Source organism: Carex rostrata, chromosome 28 (genome assembly GCF_964058835.1).
Source record: "Carex rostrata chromosome 28, lpCarRost1.2, whole genome shotgun sequence".
Taxonomy (NCBI): domain Eukaryota; kingdom Viridiplantae; phylum Streptophyta; class Magnoliopsida; order Poales; family Cyperaceae; genus Carex; species Carex rostrata.
This window is the reverse complement of record NC_135945.1, coordinates 5381145-5407234: the sequence shown is the minus strand read 5'-3', so window position 1 is coordinate 5407234 and position 26090 is coordinate 5381145. Positions and strand designations below refer to the sequence as shown.

Here is a 26090-nt window from a genome sequence, read left to right as displayed (position 1 = left end):
ATATTCATGATCCTCTACCATTAATATACGCTGTTCGTAGAGAATTTTCTATACCTTGCAACTTCCATACAAGACTGGAACTTAAATGAACCAGAAAAGAATTGAAACTAATTAATGGTGTATTTTAGTATTTATCAATAACTCAATTTGAACTCTGCTATAGCAGATATGAATCAAAGCTTGAGCACACATAGGGGAGCTTCAAAAATCAAAGGGGTTTATATATTGTGGCTCCAAATTTACAAATATGAAATTAGTAATCGTTCAGGCCCAAATATTTTTAATTTATGTGTTATGGATCTAGGCCCAAATACAAGCAGGCCTAAGGCCTCAATCCAAATTTGGGAGCAATTAGATTTTCATTAGTACGGTCCGTACGGTATTGATGTGCAAAAGAAAAGAAAATATATATATAAATTTATTCAAACATCTGTACGTTTGACTTTATTGAATAGTAGATAACATGTTGCAATTAATAAACATAATCTGGAAGGAATATTCTCAAATCATTGTCACTATATCTCATGTCTTAGCTGCGTGCTGAGCACATAGAGAAATAGTCTTTTCCCTGTTAATTACGCCTAAAATTGAAGCCCTCTTTCATTTCTGTTCCCTATCAATCATCCTCCAAATTCTTAATTTGTGCAATACATCAACAAACCCTTCCGAGCCTTCGGCACTTGACCAGCCGGATGAAGAAGAAATGGTAATATCCGAGTTTCTGTCAAAAATAAGCTTCTGTCAAAAATATCCGAGTTTCCGATCCGATTTAGCTGATTCCAACCGATTTTTCCGATTCCAATTCTATGGTCAAGTAACCGATTCCGATTTCGATTCCGATTTTCAGAACCATGCCTGCGACGGCCACAACAACCCCAGGTAATATCAACAAAACCTTCTGAGCCTTCAGCACTTGAGCAGCCGGATGAAGAAGAAATGCTAATATCACCTCCTTTAGACCTAATTAGTACACCCTTAGAAACCGGAGATTTTGCAGATATTATTTTTGTTGTAAAAAAACACACATTCACTGCCCATAGGTGCGTGCTTGCGGCTCGTTCCTGTGTTCAATGAAAATATTAATTTCGGCCATTTTTTATTTTTCAATTGGGGAGATTTTGTTTAGTTCATGGATATACATAACTACAATATGACTACCAAAATTATGTAATTAATCTCTAAACAAAATTGAACACAGAAATCATTCATATTTGTATAAAAAATTTCTGTAATCTATACTCTGGTTTAAAAATAATCGTTATACATTAAACAAAAATAAAATGTCAGCCCAATTAGACTGCTTGGCCCAATTGGGCTTTCCATCAAACAGCCTATTGATAAACTGAGAATTTTTTTGGTTTAAAAAAATTAAAATTAGTATCTGTGAATTATATTTGAAAAAATAAAAAATAATATATTGAGTAAATTATACAAATATTTGTTACAGTATATCTTGTTTTGTATTAGGTACAAAATCAATTCTACTGCTAACACAATTGAAAAATTAGATGAAAAAAATCAATTTTTGAATCTAGGTCATGATAATGTCCAATATAAAGATGTATGTAAGTATGAATTTTCAATTAATTAACAATGACAGATATGTTGATGCTAATATTAATTAAAATGATACTTAATATTTGAGATAGATTTTAATTTGTGGCATTGACAATTGCGCAATTGTAACACCCGGTAAATATTTATATTATTTTTGAAATTACTATGGAGTTATTTGCAATTTTTAGATTAGAAGGCTACTTGTATAAAAATGTTGAACTTTAAAAAAAATATGATCCTACGTGGCATTCTTCCACGTGTCTCCCATGCATAAACCTCTCATCCCTGTGACCACCGTTAAAACCTCTATATATAAAGAGGGTTATTTTCTTTCGGATTAGAGTTAAAAAAAAATCAGAACCAAATAAAATTGGAGAGAAAAAAAAAACAGAGAGAAAGAGGAAATGTGAAGGAAATTAGGAGAAAGAAATTTTTTTTTTTTATATTGATTAAGATTTGATTGTTTTGTTTGATTGAAATTCTGACTACGTCGCGTTGATTCTGAATGGTTGTTGCAACTCGATTGGATTTTTGAATTGATCGTTAGCAGGTAACCGGACTTTTTTATAATCTGTGTTTTTGTTTTGTTTAGTTGAATTGAATTTTGAATTGGATGATTGAATTGGTTATTGAATTATGATGCATATTTAACGGGATAGCGGGTCTATCGTTCGAATTTGATTTGTGAAATTATATGATCGTGTCTTCTGAGAATTTGAGAAATGAAATGATTGTGTGAAAGGAAATGATATGGATATTGTGTGACTTGTTTTATTGATAATTCAGATCCATGTGCTATTACCGATTAAATATGTATTTATAATTTGATGTGAATTAATCAAGTCTGTTTGAATGGTTGTTTAATTAAGCCAGTTATAGAAAAGCGCATCGTTAAATAACTGATTACTGAGTTTTGTAGTTGACTCTGTATTGTTTTCTATCTGTTTTTGTTTGCGACATAGATTGATGGGATGAAGGATGGATGAGAGGATGCATCTATTGTCATGACTCTCGGTCCGGCGGCGGGGTCGTGACAGCCATGTATTTGCTAATTTGAACCAAGATGAAATTGTTCAGACCCAATTATTTCAATTGATGGGTTACAGATTCCAGGCCCCAAATATTAGCAGGCCCAAGTCCAACAATTCAAATTTAGCAACATATATAGATACAGCGAATGACAGCCTATTGTGGGTTCCAAGATATGATAATCATTTGATCAGTACATTAATTGCAGAATTTTATTTTAAAAACCATAAATAAAAAATAATATTTTATCAAACCAACTTGATTGCTTCGGTTTTTTTCCATAAACCATAACAACCGAAATGACATTTCGGTCCAAATTTTTTTTTTCGGGACCGAAATATCATTTCGATCGATCGATCCAAGATGCTTTCACCAATTTTACCATCATTTTTTTATTGACATATGTGAAAATTGTCCGGTCTCAAAAAAAAAAAAGACCGAAATAGTATTTCGGTTTTTATGATTTTTGTGAAAACCAAAGCAATCAAGTTGGTTTGCTAAAATATTGTTTTTTACTTATGGTTTTTAAAAAAAAAAATCTGAATTGCATGCACACTGTAATAGGGCCTCTGTAAAAAATGTAAAATGTACACCTTAAAACCTTGTTGTAACGTACGCTCTCTCTCTCTCTCTCTTGAAAGCTTCTCTCCCTCGCTAAGTGTAAACACAACAATGGGTGGGTTTAGCTTAGAGGAACAGAAACCATTGATGGTCATGGTGGCAACACAGTGCATATATGCAGTAATGAATCTGGTGTCGAAAGCGGCATTCAACCACGGTTTCAGCACGATGGTTTTTGTGGTGTACAGACAAAGCATTGCCACTCTTTTTCTATTCCCTTCCACGCTCCTTGCAAAGCAGTACGTACTGTATATACTATATAGTTTCTCTTTAATAACCTTTTAGATAGCACTGATACAACAATTTCATACAAAGAGGAAGAACTTGCGTAAAATTAGGAGATCTCCAATCAGCATTTTTAACTTGAAGTCCCTAACTTTCAATTCATACTATAAAGTATGAACAGATTGGACATTATTCAAACCAACCTAAATTGGAATTGCCTAAGACCTATGTTACATTAACACTTGTAAAATTGTACTGCATACGTCTGTGTTTGACATGACATCGATACTCATGTCTTTATAAAATTTGAACTTAAAATGACATGTCGTGTCATGATATACACTCCTGTCATATATCGGTTCGATAGTAGTGTCGGTTTTAATCAGCAGCATCCATGGAAATCCAATTGATCTGAATCTAGCATGAAACAAATCGTCTATTAGTTGGTACTATTCCTAGTTAATTTCATACTAGTCATCGTTTGAATTTTGAATTTATTACTTGATCAAGGCACAACAATGGAGAACATATATATTTTTTTGAATAATTATATTGCTCCCTCACGTCCATCCCCGCATTTTCCCCGCACTCTCTCTCTTCCTTAATTGCCATATATCCCCTCACTTATTTCGCTAAAAATTTCCATTTATCCCCGCATTAAATTAGACTGTCATTTAATACCAATCCCCGCATTAATTATGTTTTTCTCTAATAACAATTCTCGCATTAATTATTCCTTTAAAAACAATCCCCGCATTAATTATACTGTTATCTAATAACAATCTCCGTTAATAAATGTTTATTTGTTATTTCTGAGAAATATTTATCCATGTAACATAAAGTATTTATCATTATGTCTGAGAGTATTTATCATTGATGTTTTACTGTAAGTTGCAATTATGTTTGAGAAGTATTTATCTATATAACATAAAATATTTATCCATGTAACATAAAGTATTTATCATTATGCATGAGAGTATTTATGATTATATCTAAGAGTATTTATCATTGATGTTTTACTGTAAGTGCAATTATGTTTGAGAAGTATTTATCTATATAACATAAAATATTTATCCATGTAACATAAAGTATTTATCATTATGCATGAGAGTATTTATGATTATGTCTAAGAGTATTTATCATTGATGTTTTATTGTAAGTGCAATAATGTTTGAGAAGTATTTATCTATGTAACATAAAATATTTATCCTTATAACATAAAGTATTTATCCATGCAACATAGAATATTTATCATTATGTCTTAGAGTATTTATCATTGATGTTTTCCTGAAAATTGTAATTATATCTGAGAAATATTTATCTATGTAACATAAAATATTTATTCATGTAACATAAAATATTTATCATTATGCATGAGAGTATTTATCATTGATGTTTTACTGAAAGTTGCAATTATGCTTGAAAAGTATTTATCCATGTAACATAAAATATTTATCATTATGTCTGAGAAGTATTTATCATTGGGTGAGGGGATTATTTATTTAATGGTCCCCAGTTGTGCAGAGATAATATAAAAAATAAGGAAATTTTGTGCGGGGATAACTGACAAGTATTTATGAGGAGATTGTTTATTTAATGGTCCTCAGTTGTGCGGGGACAATTCAAAAAAAAAAGAAAATTTTGTGCGGGTACAATTAATGGATTGATTTATTCAGTCATAAATAGAGATCATTACATAGGGATTAATACTTTGCAAATCCACGATAAATACTTTGATGCTTCAAGTTAAATACTAACAGTTTCTGCGGAGTATTAATGATTGAGCAGTCCTCTCTATGACTTTTTTGGCAGTTTGGATGAGATTTTTTGCGGGATTGAGACTGCGAAGATTGTTATCAGGATCATATTTTTTTTTCACTTATGTTTCTTTATTTTATTTTTTTGTCTGGCGTCAAAACATGTATAAATAATGTATGAGTGACATTGGAACAAAAAGGGCACAGTCAACCGCTTTCTGATGTATAACGGATAGTAGGTCCAACTTTAGCCCAACAACAAGGGCTATTTTTTTCTTTTAATTCGGCCCATTGTAATTCAAACTTATTTAATTTATGGCCGGAAAATCTTTAATTGTCTTCAGTTTTAAAACCACGCACGCGACCTGCAATTAATCAGCTCTCCTCTGAGATAAGAGAACTTCTCGCTCTACAGGACAATATCGATACGAGCATGAAGAATTTATGTGTATCCATACAGCATATGGATGGACTCACATTTAAGCACTTGCTCCATTTCATTTATACTGATTTCTTGCCCCTTGATTTTGAGGAAGTTACTCCTCCAGAGAGGTACCACCGCATGCATGTTGCAGCGCATCGTTTTAAAATCGAAGGGCTCAAGTTAATATGCAAGAAGATGCTTACCAAGGCGGTTGCTGACACCATGATAACCGCTTTTTGATCTCTCGGAGTATCATGAGTGCGGTCTGCTCAAAGTAGCTCAACATGAAGCAAGAAATAATTGCCTCAACTGTTGCTGGTACAAAAGAAGTCGACCTTCAATGCGATGATAGCAGTAGTTGTTCCACCGACGAGTTTGTCGGAGTGGATCTCAAGTAATTAATACAAGTGATCGGTTTATCCCTTGAAACCAAACGGGCCTTAATTGGGTTGGGTTGTTAGGGAGAGAGAGAATGGAAAAAGAAGCCAGTTGAAAAAAATGCGATGTGATAGGTAGAGTTCTTTTGTGACTGAAGTAAAAAATTGGCTTGAGACTTAATACTGGGCAGTAACAGAAATGATGAGAATGAGGGTTGGAGTTACTTCAGAGTAGAAACAAAACACCATTAATAAATTAATAAAATTTTGCTCTCTCTCTCTCTCTCTCTTCTCACAGTGCAAATATTGGTGCAATTAATTGACAATCATACTGATCTGACGATTAATTATTGTTTTCGATCAATAAAAAAATTAGTATTACTTCACATTTGTTATAATTAACTTGTGTATATTATATTAATTGTTGCATGCGTTGGCTACTTTCAATCTGATCTAATCAGGGACGTACAGTATTAAACAATTAATTAATATTTTTGTGACATATATAATTACAAAACCTGGATTGAACATTGAGTACTAAACTAATTGGGTTTAGTTTAATTACCAGTGGCCATCTACTATTTATCAAATTACTTACTGCATGTATCCAAATTATTTTAGACTTTAGATAAATAAACCGGGTTGGGTTCATATAAATATTATATATATAATGTACATTTGAACAGCCGGCTAGATAAGTTTAATAACATTGAACATTCAAGATGAATTCCATATATTTGTCACCTTTCACTCAAGCTCAATTCAACTCCTTAACCAACTTCTTCAATCCCAATTCATATACAAATATTACCATATATATATTAATATATAGCCTCACTAACTCATAAATTCACAGCCAAACGTACAATGTATGTTATAGCTACAAATTAAATCACTTGACCATTAAATATTATTATGTCTTCTCGATCTGCTCTGCGGTTGCAAGTAAGAATCACAATTGCAGTTACTGGAAGTTGACTTACATAAACCCACCCGGGTTTCCTTCATAACTTGAATTCGAAAAACTGATCATAATTCGCCACTATTTTATTCCCTCTCATAAGTCATAAGCTTGCTTATTGAAGCTGGTATAGACCCATTAATCCATTATGACTCAAATCTAAAACATGAAGCAATTTCAGATTTCCAAATTCAGGCCATATCGACCCGTTAAGGCTTTCTGTGTTATTATTTTAAAAATTTATCATATAAACTTTAAAATTTGATTTAAGTAGTTCAGTAAATTGGTTATATAATGAACTTGTAGAATATATCAATTTTTGTTATTTTTGAATTTTTTGTTTACTATTTTTATGATTTATAAAAGATGATAAAAATAATTTAAAAATAAAAGAAAATTGTTAATATTTTAGACTATTTTTTGTCATCTTTCATTTTTTTGAAAAGAATGAAAGAACAGAGAATTATAGATTATAAAAAAAATTCCAACAGTACTGAATCTCAAAATTTTGAAACTGATATCGAACAACCCCTTCTGACAAACAAGTCAGAGTTGGAAAAATAGAAGATTATTGTGTTAATTTTTTGTAAGTATTTATGATTTTTTTTTTAATCAAGACCATGTCCTTCAATGAAAATATTAATCTGGGCCATTTTATTTTTCAATTGGGAAGATTTTGTTTAGTTCATGGATATACATAACTACAATATGACTACCAAAATTAAGGAATTAATCTCTAAACAAAATTGAACACAGAAATCATTCAAATTTGTATAAAAAATTTCTGTAATCTATACTCTGGTTTAAAAATAATCGTTATAAATTAAACAAAAATCAAAGCCAGCCCCATTAGACTGCTTGGCCCAATTGAGCTTTCCATCAAACAACCAATTGATACACTGGGAGTTTTTTTGGTTTAAAAAAAATTAAAATAAGTATCTGAAAATTCAAATTGAAAAAAATAATCTATTGAATAAATTATACAAATATTTGTTAAAGTATATCTTGTTTTGTATTTGGTACGAAATCTATTTTACGGCTAAGACAATTGAAAAATAAGATAAATATCCATGTTTGTAAGTAATTATGAATTTTCAATTAATAAAACAATGAAAGATATTTTGATGCTAATATTTATTAAAATGATACTTAATATTTGAGATAGATGTTAATTTGCAGGGGATGAGGCATTGACAATTGCGCAATGTATTTGCTAATTTGAACCAAGATGAATTGTTTAGGCCCCATTATTGCAATTAATGTTAAATATTGCAACCAATTATTTTTTTTGCAACTAAATTAGATTGTTGCCCGAAAAATACTTTTTGCAACAAAATTATTTCATATGGCAACAGACAAATATATTGCAAACAAAAAAAAATCAAAATTTGCTAAAACATATAATAACATTCAACAAATAGCAACAATTCAGATATTATCAACTTTAATTGAATTACATGCATCAATTAACTAAATAAACAACACAAGAACAAGCATGGTTATATAAAATGACAACAATATTATCCGTTTTTGCAGAGAAGCCCCTAGAGTTGTAAAAATATCCTAGCACACAAAAGAGCATGAAGTAGCCAATCTAAAATAGTAGCAGAACTAGAAAACATGAACAACATCATACAATAAAGCAAACAGACCCTACAAAAACAAATTGTGAATAAAAAGAATAAATTAAAATAGAGTTGTGTACTGTGTTACTAAATTCCTGACCTTGATTAATAGACTATTTAAACTAGCCAGATCTTGTTATATTTCACATGCATATATACAGTATACTAGATATTGTTGCAAATAATTTGTTTACTGTAAGAGTTGTTCTGATGAAATATAATAATTTTAGTCTTTCCATTTCTTTGTAGGTCCCCATTTGTAAATCGTACTCTGACCGGTTATCACTCTCGGCATGGACATGCTTGATGTCAGCCTTACAAGCAGCCGCCGCAACATTTTACGTTCATCCTGATTTGAGAATTTGGTGCGTCACTTCTTTGAATGACCTCTTTGCTTGCATATATGCAATACCTAACTTGACTTCTTTGCCTTCTTTTAAGATTAGCTCTTAGCTATTTATGAGGATCATATATTGATACAGTTGATTAATCCATGATTTACACGGTTTCTTTGGATCTTCTGTGACCTTCTATCTGCAATCGTGGTGCATATCGGTTAGAGGGCCTTTGTATTCTAATTCTGCCATGTTTAGCCCACTCTCGACAATAATTACTACAGTTCTTTCTTCTATTATACTTCATGAAGAGCTCCACATTGGAAGGTAATTGTGTTCAAAACATTCACAAAATTCATAGTCAGGATAGTTTTACCATTATAAATCCTCATCGAGGAACTTGAATAAAACAATAAATATAAGTAAATCAATGACATATTAATAAATAATAAAGGAACAAAAAAAGAATTGGAATGGAAAAGGTTTACTATTAGTTAGTGTAGATTCTAATAATTCTACTATTTATTTTTTATTCTAAAAGTTGACACAAATTATTTGTGCTAATTTCTTATCCAGCTTTGTTGGTGCCACTGCCATTATAGGGGGGCTGTATGTTCTGTTACGGGGTAAAGCAGAAGATTTGAAGAGAATGGAAGAACAGAGAAATTTAGATTTTAAAAAGATTTCCATCTCAATAGACACTGAATCTCAAAATTGTGAAAGTTATATCCAGCAACCCCTCCTCACAAACAAGTCATAGTTGGAATGAAGATTAATGTGTCAATATTTTCCTAGTATTTATGATCTTTTTTGTCAAGACCATGTCATTCAATAAAAAATTAATTTTGGGCCATTTTACTTTTTAATTGGGAAGATCTGATATGCACAGTAAACTAAAAGTTCCATTGTTTAGTTCATGGATCTACATATTTCCAGTTTGACTACCAAAATTAAGTAATAAATCTCTTGTTCAACAACTTAAATACATTAACACTGTCTAAGAAAATTAAATGCAAAAATAATTCAAATATGACTCTGGCTTGAAATTATCGTCCTAAGTTTAACAGTAACATTTTTATCGTTGAAATCCCTAATCTAAACAAGATTTTTAGGTCGAATTCCTACCAAAACCCTAGACATTTTTACTATATAATTTCAAGCTATCAACAAATTATTTGGCCAACATATGTTTAAAGATACTCAAAATATAGATGTTGTAGATTCCTTTACAATTTTCCACAAAACTTTTGTTCAGCTAAATCTGAGTCAGTTTGAGAAAGATATGACCAAAATACTAACCTTTGATAAATCTGTTCAGGTTGTGTGATTTTTTTTTTTTTTTTTTTTAATTCATCAAATTTCTTTACTTGTAACTATAATCAGAATATGAACTTAGTGAGCTAAACAAGGCACGAATGAGCACAAAAGAGTAAGTATAAAGGAACAAATATCTTTGTCACTAATCATCTCTTGCTGAGCATGCAAGGAACTAATATTTTACGTGTTAATTACACGCTAATTTGAAGCCTTGTTTCATTTATGTTCCCTATCAAAGACTTCCTCAATAATCATCATCCAAATTCTTGATTTGTGCAATACCTCAAAAGCTTTTTTCAACTCAGGCAGCGATTGATGGGCTCATTTTATGAAGGATTGTATACTTTCGAAACAAAGGAGGTTTCAACCCTTGCACCCCAGGGTCGAATAAATCTAGAATTGTTCAACATAAAATCCTATGAAAGAATGTATACTATCAAATACGGTCCCTTTACCCTGGGCGACATCAAATGGGAGATCCGCCTATTACCGTACGGAGAATTGTTGGTATATTATCTCTGTTTGTTAGATGATGCAGTGGTAGTCAAGAAGTTTGGCTACATTTCCTTGGTGCAGGATCACAGTAGCAATGGTGATTGGAAGATCCACAGATCGACAAAATTGAATGAAGAGAAGGGTTTCATAGTACCCTCCTTCGCCAAGGGAATGGGCCTCCCCATGGTAGAGTTAACATACTTTAGCAAATCAGAGCAAGAGAAATATTGTAAAGATGATTGCTTCTTGAATAAATTCGTATTATGGGTCCTTGCTGATGATTCCAGGAAGGCGCCGGCAAATGCTGTGCGCCTTGGACAGCCTCATCAACCCGAGTACATATCACCAAATCTTTCTGTGCCTTCGACAGCCTCATCAACCCTCCTTGTAACTGGTGATTTTGCAGATATTATTTTTCTTGTGAAAAAAGACACATTTGCTGCCCATAGGTGTGTGCTTGCGGCTCGTTCATCTGTTTTCCGATCAGAACTTCTCACCCTACAAAAGGATATTAATATGAGCATGAATAGTTTATGTATATCCGTACGGCACATTGATGGACTCACATTTAAACACTTGCTCCATTTCATTTATACCGATACATTGTCGGCTGACTTCGAGGAGGTTACCCCACCAGAGAGATACCACCGCATGTTTGTTGCAGCGTATCGTTTTAAAATTGAAGGGCTCAAGTTAATATGCGAGAAGAAGCTTACCAAGGTGGTTGCCGACGCCATGATAACCGCAATAGATCTCTCGGAGTATCATGAGTCCAGTCAGCTCAAAATTGTTCAGCATGATTGAAATAATTGCTTCAACTGTTCTGGGTACAAAAGAAGTCTACCACCTATGTCTATGTTTGCAGTAGTTGCAAGTAATAAAAGGGATTAAAGGATTTAAGAAATAGAGAATGAATATTGTATTAATCTTGTGTATCAATTACAATTACAATGAAGTTCATTTACAGACTATATTATCCTTTATTTCTAAACATCTCCAATTAATCATCTCCTACCTACCACCCTTGTATTCCTAATTATTTCCCACATTATATACGCACTTATATCTCTAACAGGGGTCGGAGTTTATCCAGTTTTTTTGTTTTTCAAAGGTTTTGTTGTGATCTGTGTTTTTGTTAAGTTGTTCATGTTGTTTAATTGCTTGTACAATATTGGCATTTTCCTTTTTTCTCATTTTAATTATATATATATAATGAAAATCAGAAAAAAATAATGGCGGTGGTGATCTTGCAAGTTCAATTCAGAATCCTATTAGTTGGTGGAGCTGTGTACATTGGTCAATTTGAAAGGAACATCAATTATGATTTTTTTTTTAATTGCTTTAATTTTTAATGCGCTACTTAGTTGTGTAACAGAACGGAGAAAGGATTCCATTATAATTATAGAATTCTCATGCATTTATGTGCCAAATTACAGAGCTATAATTGTATTGTTGCTTGGAAGAAAATCACCAAAATCTACTATATATATTCATGACCCGCTACCATTAATATACGCTGTTCATAGAGAATTTTCTGTACCTTTCAAATTCCATACAGGACTGGAACTTAAATGAACCAGAAAAGAATTGAAACTAATGGTGTATTTTAGTATTTATCAATAATTCAATTTGAACTCTGCTATAGCAGATGTGAATAAAAGCGAGAGCACACACAGGGGAGCTTCAAAAATCAAAGTGGTTTATTATGGCTCCAAATTTACAAATATAATATTAGGAATCGTTCAGGCCCAACTATATTTAATTTATGCGTTAAGGATCTAGGCCCAAAATACTATTTTTAATCGTTCAGGCCCAACTATCAATTTCGTTTGTTCCCTTCCTCGTTCTTGCGTTTATGTTTGCTCAAAATACTAAAATGAAATGTGATAATTGAATTTGTTAACTCCTTTTAAATATTTTTATTTACTTTATACATGTTAGATGTTTTCTATTTTTCAAACATTTTCCTTACTATTGAAACAATTTAAACCATTAGATGTTTTATATCATCTCAATTAAGAGTTTACATGCATAGAAAATTGTAGGATTTTTCTTTCATTTCGAGAGCTATTAAGAAAGGAGGCTAAATCGTGACAGTTGAACATACCTTAATAGTAGCTATATTATATATCTTGTATTTGTAAGAAAAAAAAAATTCAATTACTACAATTAAAAACATAAATTAACACAATTTTACTCTGGATTAAGTTACAAAATAGAAATTATAGTGTAGTTATTATTATTTTAATTTAAGACATTTTACAGATTGAAGTAAAAAAGGAAATTTAAGAAGCATGTGATCGATGAATAATGTAATTGTAATTAAATATGTTTAATATAGTTTGAATTTATTTTAAAATTTTTGAGGACATCTCATTGTAAAGACTCCATTTGTTATTTGCACTTCTTGCAAACTTGATTAGATTAATCATTAATGGAGCTACCTAAAATTAAGTTCCGTGTTGAAAATTCGTCTTTTTTCTTTCTCTGAGAAGGTGACCAATAGATTGAGAAAATACATTATATAGAAAGAGGAGTGTTATTAAAATATTGACTAATTAGGCACTACTACAGAATAAGTGATTATACATGGACATAAACAAGCGAGTTACACGGATTTCCTGCCGCGTGGGCTGTCACGGTTTAGAAATCCTTGTATATATACACACAGATATTTACCGCGTACAATTACTGAATAACTACATGGATTATTACATACACAGCCGTTTACAAATCCTTGACACTGGCGCTCTCCATAACCGAGCTTCACGGATTATTACATAAAAAGCTGTGCACAATTAGATTTCTACACGGTTATTTATCTAAATATCCGTGTAGCACTCTTATTTTTTAATTTTGTTTAATATGGAAATATCTTTCTACACGGATGTATAATTAAATATCCGTGTAGCTCTCTTATTTTTTAATATTTTTTTAATATATAATTTTATGTATTAATTTTCTTCTTTATTTTTTTAATGTGGAAAAACCTTTCTACAAGGATATATAATTAAATATCCGTGTAGCTCTCTTATTTTTTAATATTTTTTTAATATTGAAAGATCTTTCTACACGGATGTATAATTAAATATCCGTGTAGCTCTCTTATTTTTTAATATTTTTTTAATATTGAAAGATCTTTCTACACGGATGTATAATTAAATATCCGTGTAGCTCTCTTATTTTTTAATATTTTTTTAATATATAATTTTATGTATTAATTTTCTTCTTTATTTTTTTAATTTTGAAAAACCTTTCTACACGGATATATAATTAAATATCCGTGTAGCTCTCTTATTTTTTAATATTTTTTTAATATTTAATTTTATGTAATTTTCTTCTTTATTTTTTTAATGTGGAAAAACCTTTCTACACGGATAATTTTTAAAATGTCCGTGTATAATTGAACTACTGTTTTTTTTTGGCTAGCCTCCATTTTTGCCAGCCATTTAAAATCAGATCAATTCCAGAACAGAGAATTTCCAAAATAAGAATACCAAAACCCCTAAATTTTGGAAATTTCCAAATTATATCAAAAATTAATACAAAATTCATGTACACTAAATTATACAAAGATCATACAAATCCATATTCTGGTTTACAAAATTGTTTTATAAAAAAATCTGCCCACATACATCTAAAGTGATCTAACTGCTCCTTGGAGTAACTCTTTGACTTTGATGAATACTACAAAAAATTCAAAACATGCAAGTTACAAAAATATGGCAACTACATCTCTGTTTTGCTTTATAGAAATAAATTATTGCAATTATAACAATGCAACTAATAAAACAAGTTTAGAGGAAATCAATATTAATTGTATGGACAAGTCAAGGCAAAACATATGAATTACATACCGTATATTCTGGCCATTTGAATTGTATGCTCTCAACAAAGTGAAACATAAAAATCATCGTGTAATAACCGCATTCCCAACCGCCAATCTGTTGCGGGCACTGAAATTTACATTCAGCTGCCTATGTCAGAATGACAATAAATTTTTGAACCCAAAAATAAGAAATTATAAAATTATAGTGTGCTCACCTCCTTCCAGAGCCCATTCATTTTATTTCTGCTCTTACCCGTGCTTTGTACTCCACCCTCTTTAAGATATTGCCGAAAAGCCCTTACAAAATTGAGTGACTGTAATTAGCAATTCCACAATTATAAAAAAAAAATAAACCAAGTGATATTTAGATAACTTACTTAATTATAACAGGCATGACTCTTTTGGACTGCTGAGTGGTGATGGATTTGTCGGGCCGGCTTGAATCCATGACATAAATCGTATTTTCAAGTGGCACAATCACCAACAAACACCAGTGGGAGCTGTGGGGGGAGAAGAATTGTAGTACTTTAGCATAAAATTAGTGGCATATATATTTCAGCATGTAATAGTGACACAAGTGTTTGCTATGGTTCATTGTGTAATTCTTTAACTGAAAATATAAACAATTAATAAGGGTTACAAGTAACCTACCTTTGGTTGTATGGCAGGAGAAGAAATTTCTTTTGATCCCCACGAGCATGATGCATCGCTTTACGCAAGTAGTCGACACAATCATCCTCATACCATTCCAACATCATTCCATTAATTCTGCTGGGGTCCAAAAGTGCACACAAGTTCACCTTACCTTTCGATGCGGTCTCACGGCATTTCTGGTCTAGGAACCTGAAAAATCATCATTTTACATTAGAGTACATATTTGAGTGCTATACACATGATATAAATAATTGATTGGTCACTAACATGAGGAAAACGGTGATGACTCCCACATCGAGCCATTTATCGCTTGACGAGGCGGCCTGTAGAAAGTCGTTGAATTCTGTGAAAGGCAGCACGACCTCCCTGCCATCGTGTAGAAACATACCGGGGGGGACACTGAAGGTAACAGCCGTCATGTCCTTGGGTGCCTTTATCAAGTAGGCGTGGAGAGTCTGCAACTGACTAGGCAAACGGCTAATCTCTTCTGCTGTGAGCCCCGTACGGTCTAGTGGCGCATCCACTGGCGCATCCACTGGCGCATCAGGCACTTCTGGCGCAACAGACACCAAGGCTAATTCCATGTCTCGTACCGGTGACAATGCTTCATCCTCATTGATTGTTTCACCTCTTCGTGTCTGTATCAAATTTTGTATGTCTTTTTCAAGTATTTGAAAAGAATTATTTGAATAAGATATCCTATTGTATTTGGAGATTACGTACATTGTCCAAAATAATTTGATTTTTCGGCCATTGGACTATCGAATAGCGGGCATCATCAAGCACTACCATTTCATCGACAGGGACAGGAAGAGGTATTCTCACAGCCCAATCCTGCGTGATCTTCTCAACCGCTACGCGGAGATAGTTGGGCCTCAACTGATCACCGGCTGCAGGAGGATATACAATGCCCTTAGCAATGGTCAGAGGAGTAGTACCGAAATACATGACGAGGTCGCATGCTGTGGCCTCCTGCAATAATTATCAGCAATTAGTTGTCTTTAGAATGAAATAATATTGTCTAGCGAATTAACCGCGAGAATCAACAATACCTTTCGATTATGAACAAGTAGTGCTTACCTTTAGATTGTCCAAGCCGCCTAGCACTTCGGTCCCGGATGCCTGACTACTTCGCCGAACTCCCGGAGAAACGGCAGGTTGATCCTCAGATGGCTGCCTAATTTGGTGCATTTGGTTCACCATCCTTGATTCCAGCTCAGCCAGCTTCTGGGTGTACTCCATTGTAAGCTCCTCGCGTACCTCCTGGCGCACCTGTGCCAACCTTGATTCCATCTCCTCTTTGTTGACCTTGGCACGAGGTCTTCTCTGGGGTTTTGCTCCATTGAATTCTTCCTTCCAGCCCGTGTAGGCCCCTCTGCCCCTAACTCGACCGGTGTGTTCTGGATTCGGGAGCGCTAAGGACAAGGAATCTTCTTGTCTTGCGACAGTCCGGGCACTAGAATTGACCTCCTCCTCCACCTCCAACTGTTAATTAAAAAATTGGTTATAACAAAACACTAAGTAATGTACACAGAGTTATGATTTTGTTTGAATGACACAAAGTTATAACAAAAGGCTCTTACCATTTTATGAGCAACGGGCTCCACGTCTTTTGGGAGTATTATCCGCCCGTCAACGGTTACCTCAGATCTTCCCATGAGCCAATCTTGGCCCCTAGGATTTTGGATCTTAACCACGGGTGAGTCAGAATCTTTGTTTTGCGAAAGAACTTTTGCCCATTCTTTCGACTTACCCTCGTAACCACCCGACCCTAATTTGTGCGGGTACTTGTTCATTTTGGCGATCTTCCTGCCCTTCTCACTTTTTTTCTTCGAACATCAAAGTAAATCCATTACTTAAGGAAGATGAGTACAAATTGAGAAAGAAAAAAAACTAATGAGTTACCTAAATTTACATACCTTGAATTCTTCTGTTTTCTTCAAAGCTTGGAACTCCTCCCACACCTCTTGTGTCAGCCAAGAATACACTGGCAACGGATCTTTCCCTTGATCCATGAAATCTGTTTTCAACGTGCTCTTGAATTGCTTCCAAGCTGCATTCATTATCTTCAAAGTCACTCTCTTTATCTTGTCTTTTGGGTCACCCACGATGTTCCACTGGTCCTGATTGACAACGAAACTACTGCATGTAAGTTCATCTAATAAAAAAAAAATAGAATTGTTAGGTACTTTACCCTCACAATGTTCCACCATTGGTCCTTGTCCTTCTTTTCATCAAACTTATCCCAGCGCTCAACCAGGATAGATGCATTTTTCTTCACCATGGCAGCGCAAAAATTTGAGTACTTTGTCCGATTTTCACCCTTCGCACAGCTGTTCTTCCGAAATTCGATTGGCAATATTTCCTTCTGCTCAGTGATCTTCTTGCACATTGTCGGACCTCTTTTCCTTTTTTCAGGCCGAGCCTGCGAGACCTCTTCTTCCGTCACAGCTACATTCTCTCCTTCCATCGGCAGGGCACTCCCTCCTTCCATCATATCTAAAAAACCTGACGTCATATCTACATTATCCTCACCTGAATGTGTCATCGTTCTTTCTACAACCTACCGAGCGAGCGAGAGGAGCTTAGAGGTTCAGGCGAGATGAGAGGAGAGGAACAGAGAGTGGAAACAGAGAGCGAAACACCAACAGTGGCAGCACCAAGAGAGAGGAACCACGGAAAGAGAGAGGAGGAGACGCGTGGGTTTAGGGTTTAGAGGAGACGAAGGGATTTTGAAAAGAAAGTGACCAGGCCGACCCAGCGCGCATTTTATTTCGTGCAAACCATTTCTACACGGATATTTGATTAAACATCCGTGAAGGAAGACATTTCTAGACGGTTATTTCATTAATAATCCGTGTAGAAATTCTATACATACGCGGAAAAAAATGCGTGCCTTGGGAAGTTCGAAATATAAAGACATCTTTTTATGTTTTTTTATATTTTTAAGCTTTGCATCTAAACTCAAATATTTATAAATAATAAAATTTCAGAGTTTGAAGATACGTCGTTCCGACTTCCATTAGATAATTATTTAAAAAGCACATTTTCAGTTTAAATAGCACATCTTTTAACTGTCTACACGGATGTTTAAGTAAAAAACCGTTTAGAAATGATAGAGAATGTCTCCACGGATATTTCATTAAACGTCCGTGTGCAAATCTTTATTAATTTAAAATTCTGAGAAGACGAAACGGCTCTTCAAAATTCTATATAAAAGTATAAAACTAGTTCAAAATTCTATAAAATCGGATGAAGAGGTGGATGAAGAACCCTCGGAGTCAGATGAAGAGTCGTCCGACTCTTCATTCGACTCTTCATCCGGTTCTTCGTCTGGCTCTGAAGGTCCTTCATCTCTCCTCTTCCTTTTTTTTTAAAATCTTCATCCGACTCTTTATTCGATCAACTCTTTCTTTATTAAAACATGATCTTCATCCGCCTCTGAAATGATCAGATCACAGAGAGAGAGAGAATTCATCAAATCGGCGCTGGAAGGAGAAGGCCTTTTATATAACCAACTCTTCATCAATAGGACCGTCAGAGCCAGATAAAGAGTCAAATAAAGAGCCAAACGAAGGACCATCCGACTCTTCATTCGACTCTTCATCCGGTTCTGACGGTCCTTTGTCATCCACCTCTTCATCCGGTTTGAAGGTCCTTCTCCAACTCTTCATCCGGCTGGCTCTGAAATTATCCAGTAGGGTTCTTTTCTTTTGGAGGATGAAGATACATGTTTTAATAAATAAAGAGCTAGCTGAAAATAAAAAGTTAGATGAAGGATCTTCGAAAAAAAAGAGAAGAGATGGATGAAGAACCTTCAGAGTCGACTCTTCATCCGGCTCTGAAGGTCCTTCATCTCACCTCTTCCTTTTTTTTCGAAGATCTTCATCCAACTCTTTATTTGATCAGCTCTTTCTTTATTAAAACATGATTTTCATCCACCTCTGAAATTATCAGATCACAGAGAGAGAGAGAATTGATCAAATCGGCGCTGGAAGGAGAAGGCCATTTATATAACCAACTTGGTGATGGAAAAGGCGCGCCCTTTACCAAAACCCTAAAATAACCTTTCTACATGACTTTTTTTATTAAACGTCCGTGTAGCTCTCTAACAGCTATCCACACTATTAATTAAACAAAAAACCGTGTATAATTGACACCTTTCTACACGGCGTTTTATGAAACGGCCGTGTAGCTCTCACAAGCCTTCTACACTTTAATTTAAACAAACATCCGTGTACAATGCCGACCTTTCTTTACGGGTCTTTAATTAAATATCCGTGGAGCTCTCTCAAGGCTTTCTACACTGTTATTTAAATAATAATCCGTGTACATTTCCTGATAAACGTCCGTGTAGCTCTCTCACGGCTTTCTACACTGATTCTTTAGTAAACATCCGTGTAGAGATCCCACACATATTTCGGACTTCAAAAAAATTAGAATTTCTCCACGGTTTTTAGGTAAAATTATCAAATCCGTGTAGAATGTGCAGTGTACAATGACCATTTCTGTAGTAGTGAGGGAAGTACGAAAAATAATTGCTCATTAAAGACAATGTTAAAAGTTTTCTAATATTGTTGTGTCAATAACAAATTTTCATGTTTTGAAGGAGGCGATAGGCACTGGAGAGTGAAGGCAGAGAGAAATGGGAAAAAGAAAAGAAATTGGTCATGGGTAGTGCGAAGAGAAGAACTCGGCAGAAGTTGCCTTACACACAACATGCTATGGTCCGAGTGTGGAAAATGAAAAAAATGGATCCTGGTGATTTGAGCATTTGGTGTTTCACTTCTCTGAGTGACCTCTTTGCTTGCATATATGCCGTACCTACCTAACCCTTTTGCCTTCTTTTCAGATCAATTAGTTATTTAGTTATTTAAGGGGAACATATATAGATATAATTAATTGATCCATGATTTACAGAGTTTCTTTGGATCTGCTGTGGCCTTCTATCTGCAATCGTGGTGCATATCGGTTAGAGGGCCTCTGTATTCTGCTATGTTTAACCCACTCTCGACTATAATTACAACGGTTCTATCTTCTATTATTCTTCATGAAGAGCTTCATATTGGAAGGTAATTGTGTTCAAAATCATTCACAAATTGATAGTCATGATAATTTTACAGTAATAAATCCTCATTGAGAAACTTTATTGGCACCATAAATAATCAACAAATCAATGACAAATAAAAAAATAATAAGAAAAAATAAAGAAAGGAATCGGAATGACAAAGGTTTACTTGCAGCCGACGAACACTTATACCGGTTATTACAATTTATCACCGATATCTACTATTCGTATTGTAACTTCTAATAACTCTCTTAATTACTTTTGCTTCTAAGAGTTGACACAAATTATTTCTGCTAATTTCTTCTCCAGCTTTGTTGGTGCTACTGCCATTATTGGAGGACTATGTAATGTTATGGGGTAAAGCAGAGGATTTGAAGAGAATGAAAGAACAGAGAATTATAGATTATAAAAAGATTTCCACCTCAATAGACACTGAATCTCAAAATTGTGAAGCTGATATCGAACAACCCCTTCTGACAAACAAGTCAGAGTTGGAAAAATAGAAGATTAATGTGTCAATTTTTCTGACAAACCATGTCCTTCAATTAAAATATTAATTTTGGCCATTTTTTTATTTTTTCAATTGGTTTGAGATTTTGTTTAGTTAATGGATATACATAACTACAATATGACTACCAAAATTAAGTAATTTGTATAGTCTATTTTAAAAATGGAACACAGAAATCATTCAAATCTGTATAAAAAATTTCTGTAATCTGTAGTCTGGTTTAAAAATAATCGTTATAAATTAAACAAAAATAAAAGCCAGCCCAATTAGACTGCTTGGCCCAATTGGGCTTTCCATCAAACAACCAATTGATACACTGGGAATTCAAATTGAAAAAAATAATATATTGAGTAAATTATACAAATATTTGTTAAAGTATATCTTGTTTTGTATTTGGTACGAAATCTATTTTACTGCTAAGACAATTGAAAAATAAGATAAAAATCCATCTTTTTAAGTATGCATGTAAGTATGAATTTTCAATTAATAAAACAATGAAAGATATTTTGATGCTAATATTTATTAAAATGATACTTAATATTTGAGATAGATATTAATTTGCAGGGGATGAGGCATTGACAATTGCGCAATGTATTTGCTAATTTGAACCAAGATGAATTGTTTAGGCCCAATTATTTCAATTGATGGGTTACAGATTCCAGGCCCAAATATTAGTAGGCCTAAGTCCAACAATCCAAAGTTTGCAACATATATAGATACAGCAAACGACAGCCTATTGTGGGCTCTATGAGATGATCACTTGATCAGTACATTAATTGTAGAATTTTTTTTTAAAAACCATAAATAAAAAACAATATTTTACCAAAACAACTTGATTGCTTAACCATAAGAACTGAAATACAATTTCGGTTTGAAACTTTTTTTTTTCAGGACCGAAATGTCATTTTGATCCGAGATGTTTTCACAAGTTTTATCATCATTTTTTTTATCGAAATCTGTGGAAATGGCTCGGACCAAAATGACATTTTGGTTCTTATGGTTTTTGTAAAAACCAAAGCAATCAAGTTGGTTTGGTAAAATATTGTTTTTTATTTATGGTTTTTTTAAAAAAAAAATTAATTGCATGCACACTGTACGTTCTCTCTCTCTAAAAATGACAAAGGTTTAGCTTAGAGGGACAGAAACCATTGATGGCTATGGTGGCAACACAGTGCATATATGCAGGAATTAATCTGGTGTCAAAAGCGGCATTCAACCGCGGTTTCAGCACGATGGTTTTTGTGGTGTACAGACAAAGCATTGCTACACGTTTTCTATTCCCTTTCACACTCCTTCCAAAGCAGTACGTACTGTATATATACTGTATAATTTCTTTTTAATCACCTTTTAGATAGCACTGACACAACAATTTCATACAAAGAGGAATAACTTGTTAATTTCCTACTAGTCATAGTTTGAATTTTTAATTTATTACTTGATCAAGGCACAACAATGGAGAACATATATTTTTTTTCCCTTATTTTTCTTTATTATTTTTCTTTTCTGGCCTCAAAACATGTGTAACCAATGTCTGGGTGACATCTGTAACACCATCATTGAAAACCAGCAGAGTCAATTTAAATACAGAGAGCAATAGAGCATAGTAGAGTCCATATTGTTGAATTGATCATGCTGCTATTTCTCAAGTTAAAAAAACAGTCATAGAGGGTAGATTGCTAGATATTTCCAAAATTTAGTAGCTATATATATATAAACATAGTCATAATCAATTATCATGTGTTACAGGGGCAGGGTTTCTGACATGTCTCTCAATTATAAAGGCTTTGGATTGGTTTTCCTCGCATCTTTAACTGGGTATGTATGAAATTACTTGCAATTCAATAAAAAGTTCAAATTTGTTATATTGATTTATATTAATTTTTTTATTTTTACAATGTCTTATATAAATACTCAACAGTGTCACCATGAACCAGTCATTGTATTATGAGGGGGTAAATTTGGGGTCTCCATCAATGGCTGCAGCTATGGCCACCTAATTCCAGCAATTACTTTTGTCATGGCTACTTCTATTGGGTATGTATTATATATACTCTTTTAAACTTTTAATCTTAGCTTACATGTGACTTGATAAAAATATCGTGAAGGATATATAGTGAACAATTATTTAAATCCATAATTTTACAATTTACAGATTAGAGACAGTGAAATTAAGAAGTTTAAGAAGCTGGGATAAGATACTTGGCACCATGATTTGTGTAGGAGCAATGACAATGGCCTTCTTCAAAGGTCCAAAGCTTTTAAACGTCTTTCAAAAATTTAATGGTGGATCTTCACACGAATATCGACAAATGGGTTATCGGTGGCCTCTTTCTCATGGGAGCAAGCAGTTTCTGGTCTTTATGGCTTATATTACAGGTAATTTTCATTAAAGGTAAAATAATACCACATTGTGAATAAAAAGAATAAATTAAAAGAGAGTTTTTTGTACCAAATTGTGTTACTAAATTCCAGACTTTGATTAAAAGATTATTTATACTAGCCAAATCTTGCTATATTTCACAGGCATATATATATATATATACACACTAGAAATTGTTGCAAATAATTTCTTTGTAGGTCCCCATTTGCAAATCGTACTCTGACCCGTTATCACTCTCGGCATGGACATGCTTGATGTCAGCCCTACAAGCAGCCGCCGCAACATTTTACGTTCATCCAGATTTGAGAATTTGGCTTCACTTCTTTGAGTGACCTCTTTGCTTGCATTTATGCAGTACCTAACTTGATTCCTTTGCCTTCTTTTAAGATCTCTTAGCTATTTAAGAGGAATATATATTGATACAGTTGATCAATTTTATGGTTTACAGGGTTTCTTTGGATCTGCTGTGACTTTCTATCTGCAATCGTGGTGCATATAAGTTAGAGGGCCTTTGTATTCTGCCATGTTTAGCCCACTCTCGACTATAATTACTACAGTTCTTTCTTCTATTATACTTCATGAAGAGCTCCACATTGGAAGGTAATTGTGATCAAAATCATTCACAAAATTCATAGTCAGGATAATTTTACCATTATAAATACTCATCGAGGAACTTGCATTTAATAAAACCAAAAATATAAGTAAATCAATGACATATTAATAAATAATAAAGGAAAAAAAAAGAATTGGAACGGAAAAGGTTTACTATTAGTAGGGTAGATTCTAATAACTCTATTTCTTTTTTTATTCTAAAAGTTGACACAAATTATTTTTGCTAATTTCTTCTACAGCTTTGTTGGTGCTACTGCTATTATTGGAGGATTGTATGTAGTGCTATGGGGTAAAGCAAAAGATTTGAAGAGCATGGAAGAACAGAGAAACTTAGATTTTAAAAAGATTTCCATCTCAATAGACACTGAATCTCAAAACTTTGAAACTGATATCCAGCAACCCCTCCTGACAAACAAGTCAGAGTTGGAATAATGTGTCTTTTTTTTTCTAGTATTTATGATCTTTTTTCTCAATTCAGAGTTGGGTACAAAAGAAGTCGACCACCTATGTCTATGTTAGCAGTAGTTCCAAGTAATAAAAGGGATTAAAGGATTTAAGAAATAGAGAATGAATATTGTATTAATCTTAAGTGTATCAATTACAATTATAATGAAGTTCATTTACAGATTATATTATAGTTTATTTCTAATTATTTCCCACATTATATACCCACTTATATCTTCAATTAATCATCTCCTACCTACTACTCTTGTATTCCTAATTATTTCCCACATTATATACCCACTTATATCTCTAACAGGGATCGGAGTTTATCCAGTTTTTTGTTTTTCAAAGGTTTTGTTGTGATCTGTGTTTTTGTTAAGTTGTTCATGTTGTTTAATTGCTTGTATCATATTGGCATTTTCCTTTTTTTTTCTAATTTTAATTATATATATATATATATAGTATAGTGCCGTGCGTTGCAACGGAGACATATTATAAGATTGAATAGAATATGAAGAGACTTTTTATTTGACATGCATTCACACAAAATAAAATAAAAAATGAAAATAAAAGACAAATTGAAAAAAACGGAAATCCAAATAATAAATAACAATAAAATAAACAACAACAAATGAAAAAAAATCTAATATAACATGATTTTTTTTAAATATCATTGCGATTTAATATATAATTTTCTCCACAAGCGAGACAAGTCATTAAACGATTTAGAGGAGATGATATGTGAAGAAACAAATTTAAAAAATATATAATTAAATGATTCAAATAAGGATTTTCTCTACGTATATATTCTTCATGAAAATTATTTTAACAATAGAAATTTCTCTACATATCATTTCTGTACACGAAAGTTTTAGATATTATTCATTTTCTCTTCAGAACAGAAAGATCTATTGTTTTTGTCAGCATAAGATCTGATATTTATCTATTCACAGAAATACAATAGCCCTAAACAAAATAGAGAAAAATATGATTGTTTTCATTTTCATTGTCGAAACTATAGAGGAAGAGGAGAAATGAAGAAATCAAATTTTCTGCCCACCAGTGGACAGAATTTTCCTGCCATATATGAAAACTAACCAATCCTGGTCTGCCACGTTTTGGACCTCTCAATGATGGTTTTCGCAATAATTGGTTTGTCATTAATATTTCTAAGCATAGAAAAATTGACTCACGTGGGCAACAAAAATAAAAAAAATAAAAATCGAGTTTTTCTTTATGAAATCTCCATTCTTATATTATGATACCACAAGTAAAATAAATTTATAACAAATTACCATAAGATATTTTTTTATGAAAAAAAAAAGTAATTTATATAGAAGAGATGCATGTGCAATTTGAATTATAAATTTTCAAATATAAATGAAAAAGTAAACTTTGAACATTTTATAGCACAAAAATTTTGGAAGAATTTTGAATTTAAAAAATTATTATTAAATAATATTAGAAAATTGATTGAGTACGTCAGATTTTTAAAAGTCTAGAAGGTTCTGAGTTAGTGATTTGAATTAAAACTTTGAAGCCGAATTAGTGGTTCCGACTTAAACTTTGAACCCAAATTACTAACTCAATTTCAAAATTTAAATCCGAGTTACCCACTCAGTGCATGCTAAGCCATAAAAAAATTAACGTACGGAATCTATATTCTTATATTATTTAATAATAATTTCTAAAAATAAAAAATTCTCTATAATGTTATGACATTTTGTAGCAAAATTCACTTTTTGTTTATATTTGAAATTTTTTAACACAAATTGTACATTAAATTTGTTATATTGAAACTCTCCTCTGGATAACTTCACATAAAGAATACCTTGTGATATTCTTATTATTAATTTTTTTTATATTCATTAT

At 32.9% G+C, this 26090-nt stretch overlaps 1 protein-coding gene, 1 long non-coding RNA gene and 1 pseudogene across 2 annotated transcripts; 1 reads left to right on the top strand and 2 right to left on the bottom strand.

The window, feature by feature from the left end:
* The first annotated feature begins 3258 nt into the window (after positions 1-3258).
* LOC144545671 (WAT1-related protein At4g30420-like) lies at positions 3259-24206 on the top strand (annotated as a pseudogene).
* Positions 14597-15053, bottom strand: LOC144545587 (uncharacterized). Its single transcript, XR_013508561.1, has 3 exons — positions 14930-15053; positions 14768-14849; positions 14597-14679 (listed from the first exon to the last, which is right to left on the bottom strand). It is a non-coding gene; the product is annotated as an uncharacterized LOC144545587 (long non-coding RNA).
* LOC144545448 (uncharacterized) lies at positions 15643-16792 on the bottom strand. Its single transcript, XM_078294027.1, has 5 exons — positions 16766-16792; positions 16287-16691; positions 15930-16178; positions 15747-15844; positions 15643-15661 (listed from the first exon to the last, which is right to left on the bottom strand). The coding sequence occupies exons 1-5, from the start codon at positions 16790-16792 to the stop codon at positions 15643-15645; spliced, it is 798 nt and encodes a 265-aa protein (XP_078150153.1).
* Positions 24207-26090: the final 1884 nt, after the last annotated feature.

Bases quoted from the DNA above. Each gene is read 5' to 3' on its own strand.
- LOC144545448 (XM_078294027.1), bottom strand. From the start codon at position 16,792: ATGGTAAGAGCCTTTTGTTATAACTTT. The intron at 16,692-16,765 runs GTGTCATTCAAA...TTTAATTAACAG, and splicing joins GAGCCTTTTGTTATAACTTT to TTGGAGGTGGAGGAGGAGGT. The intron at 15,845-15,929 runs GTACGTAATCTC...AATTTGATACAG, and splicing joins ATCAAATTATTTTGGACAAT to ACACGAAGAGGTGAAACAAT.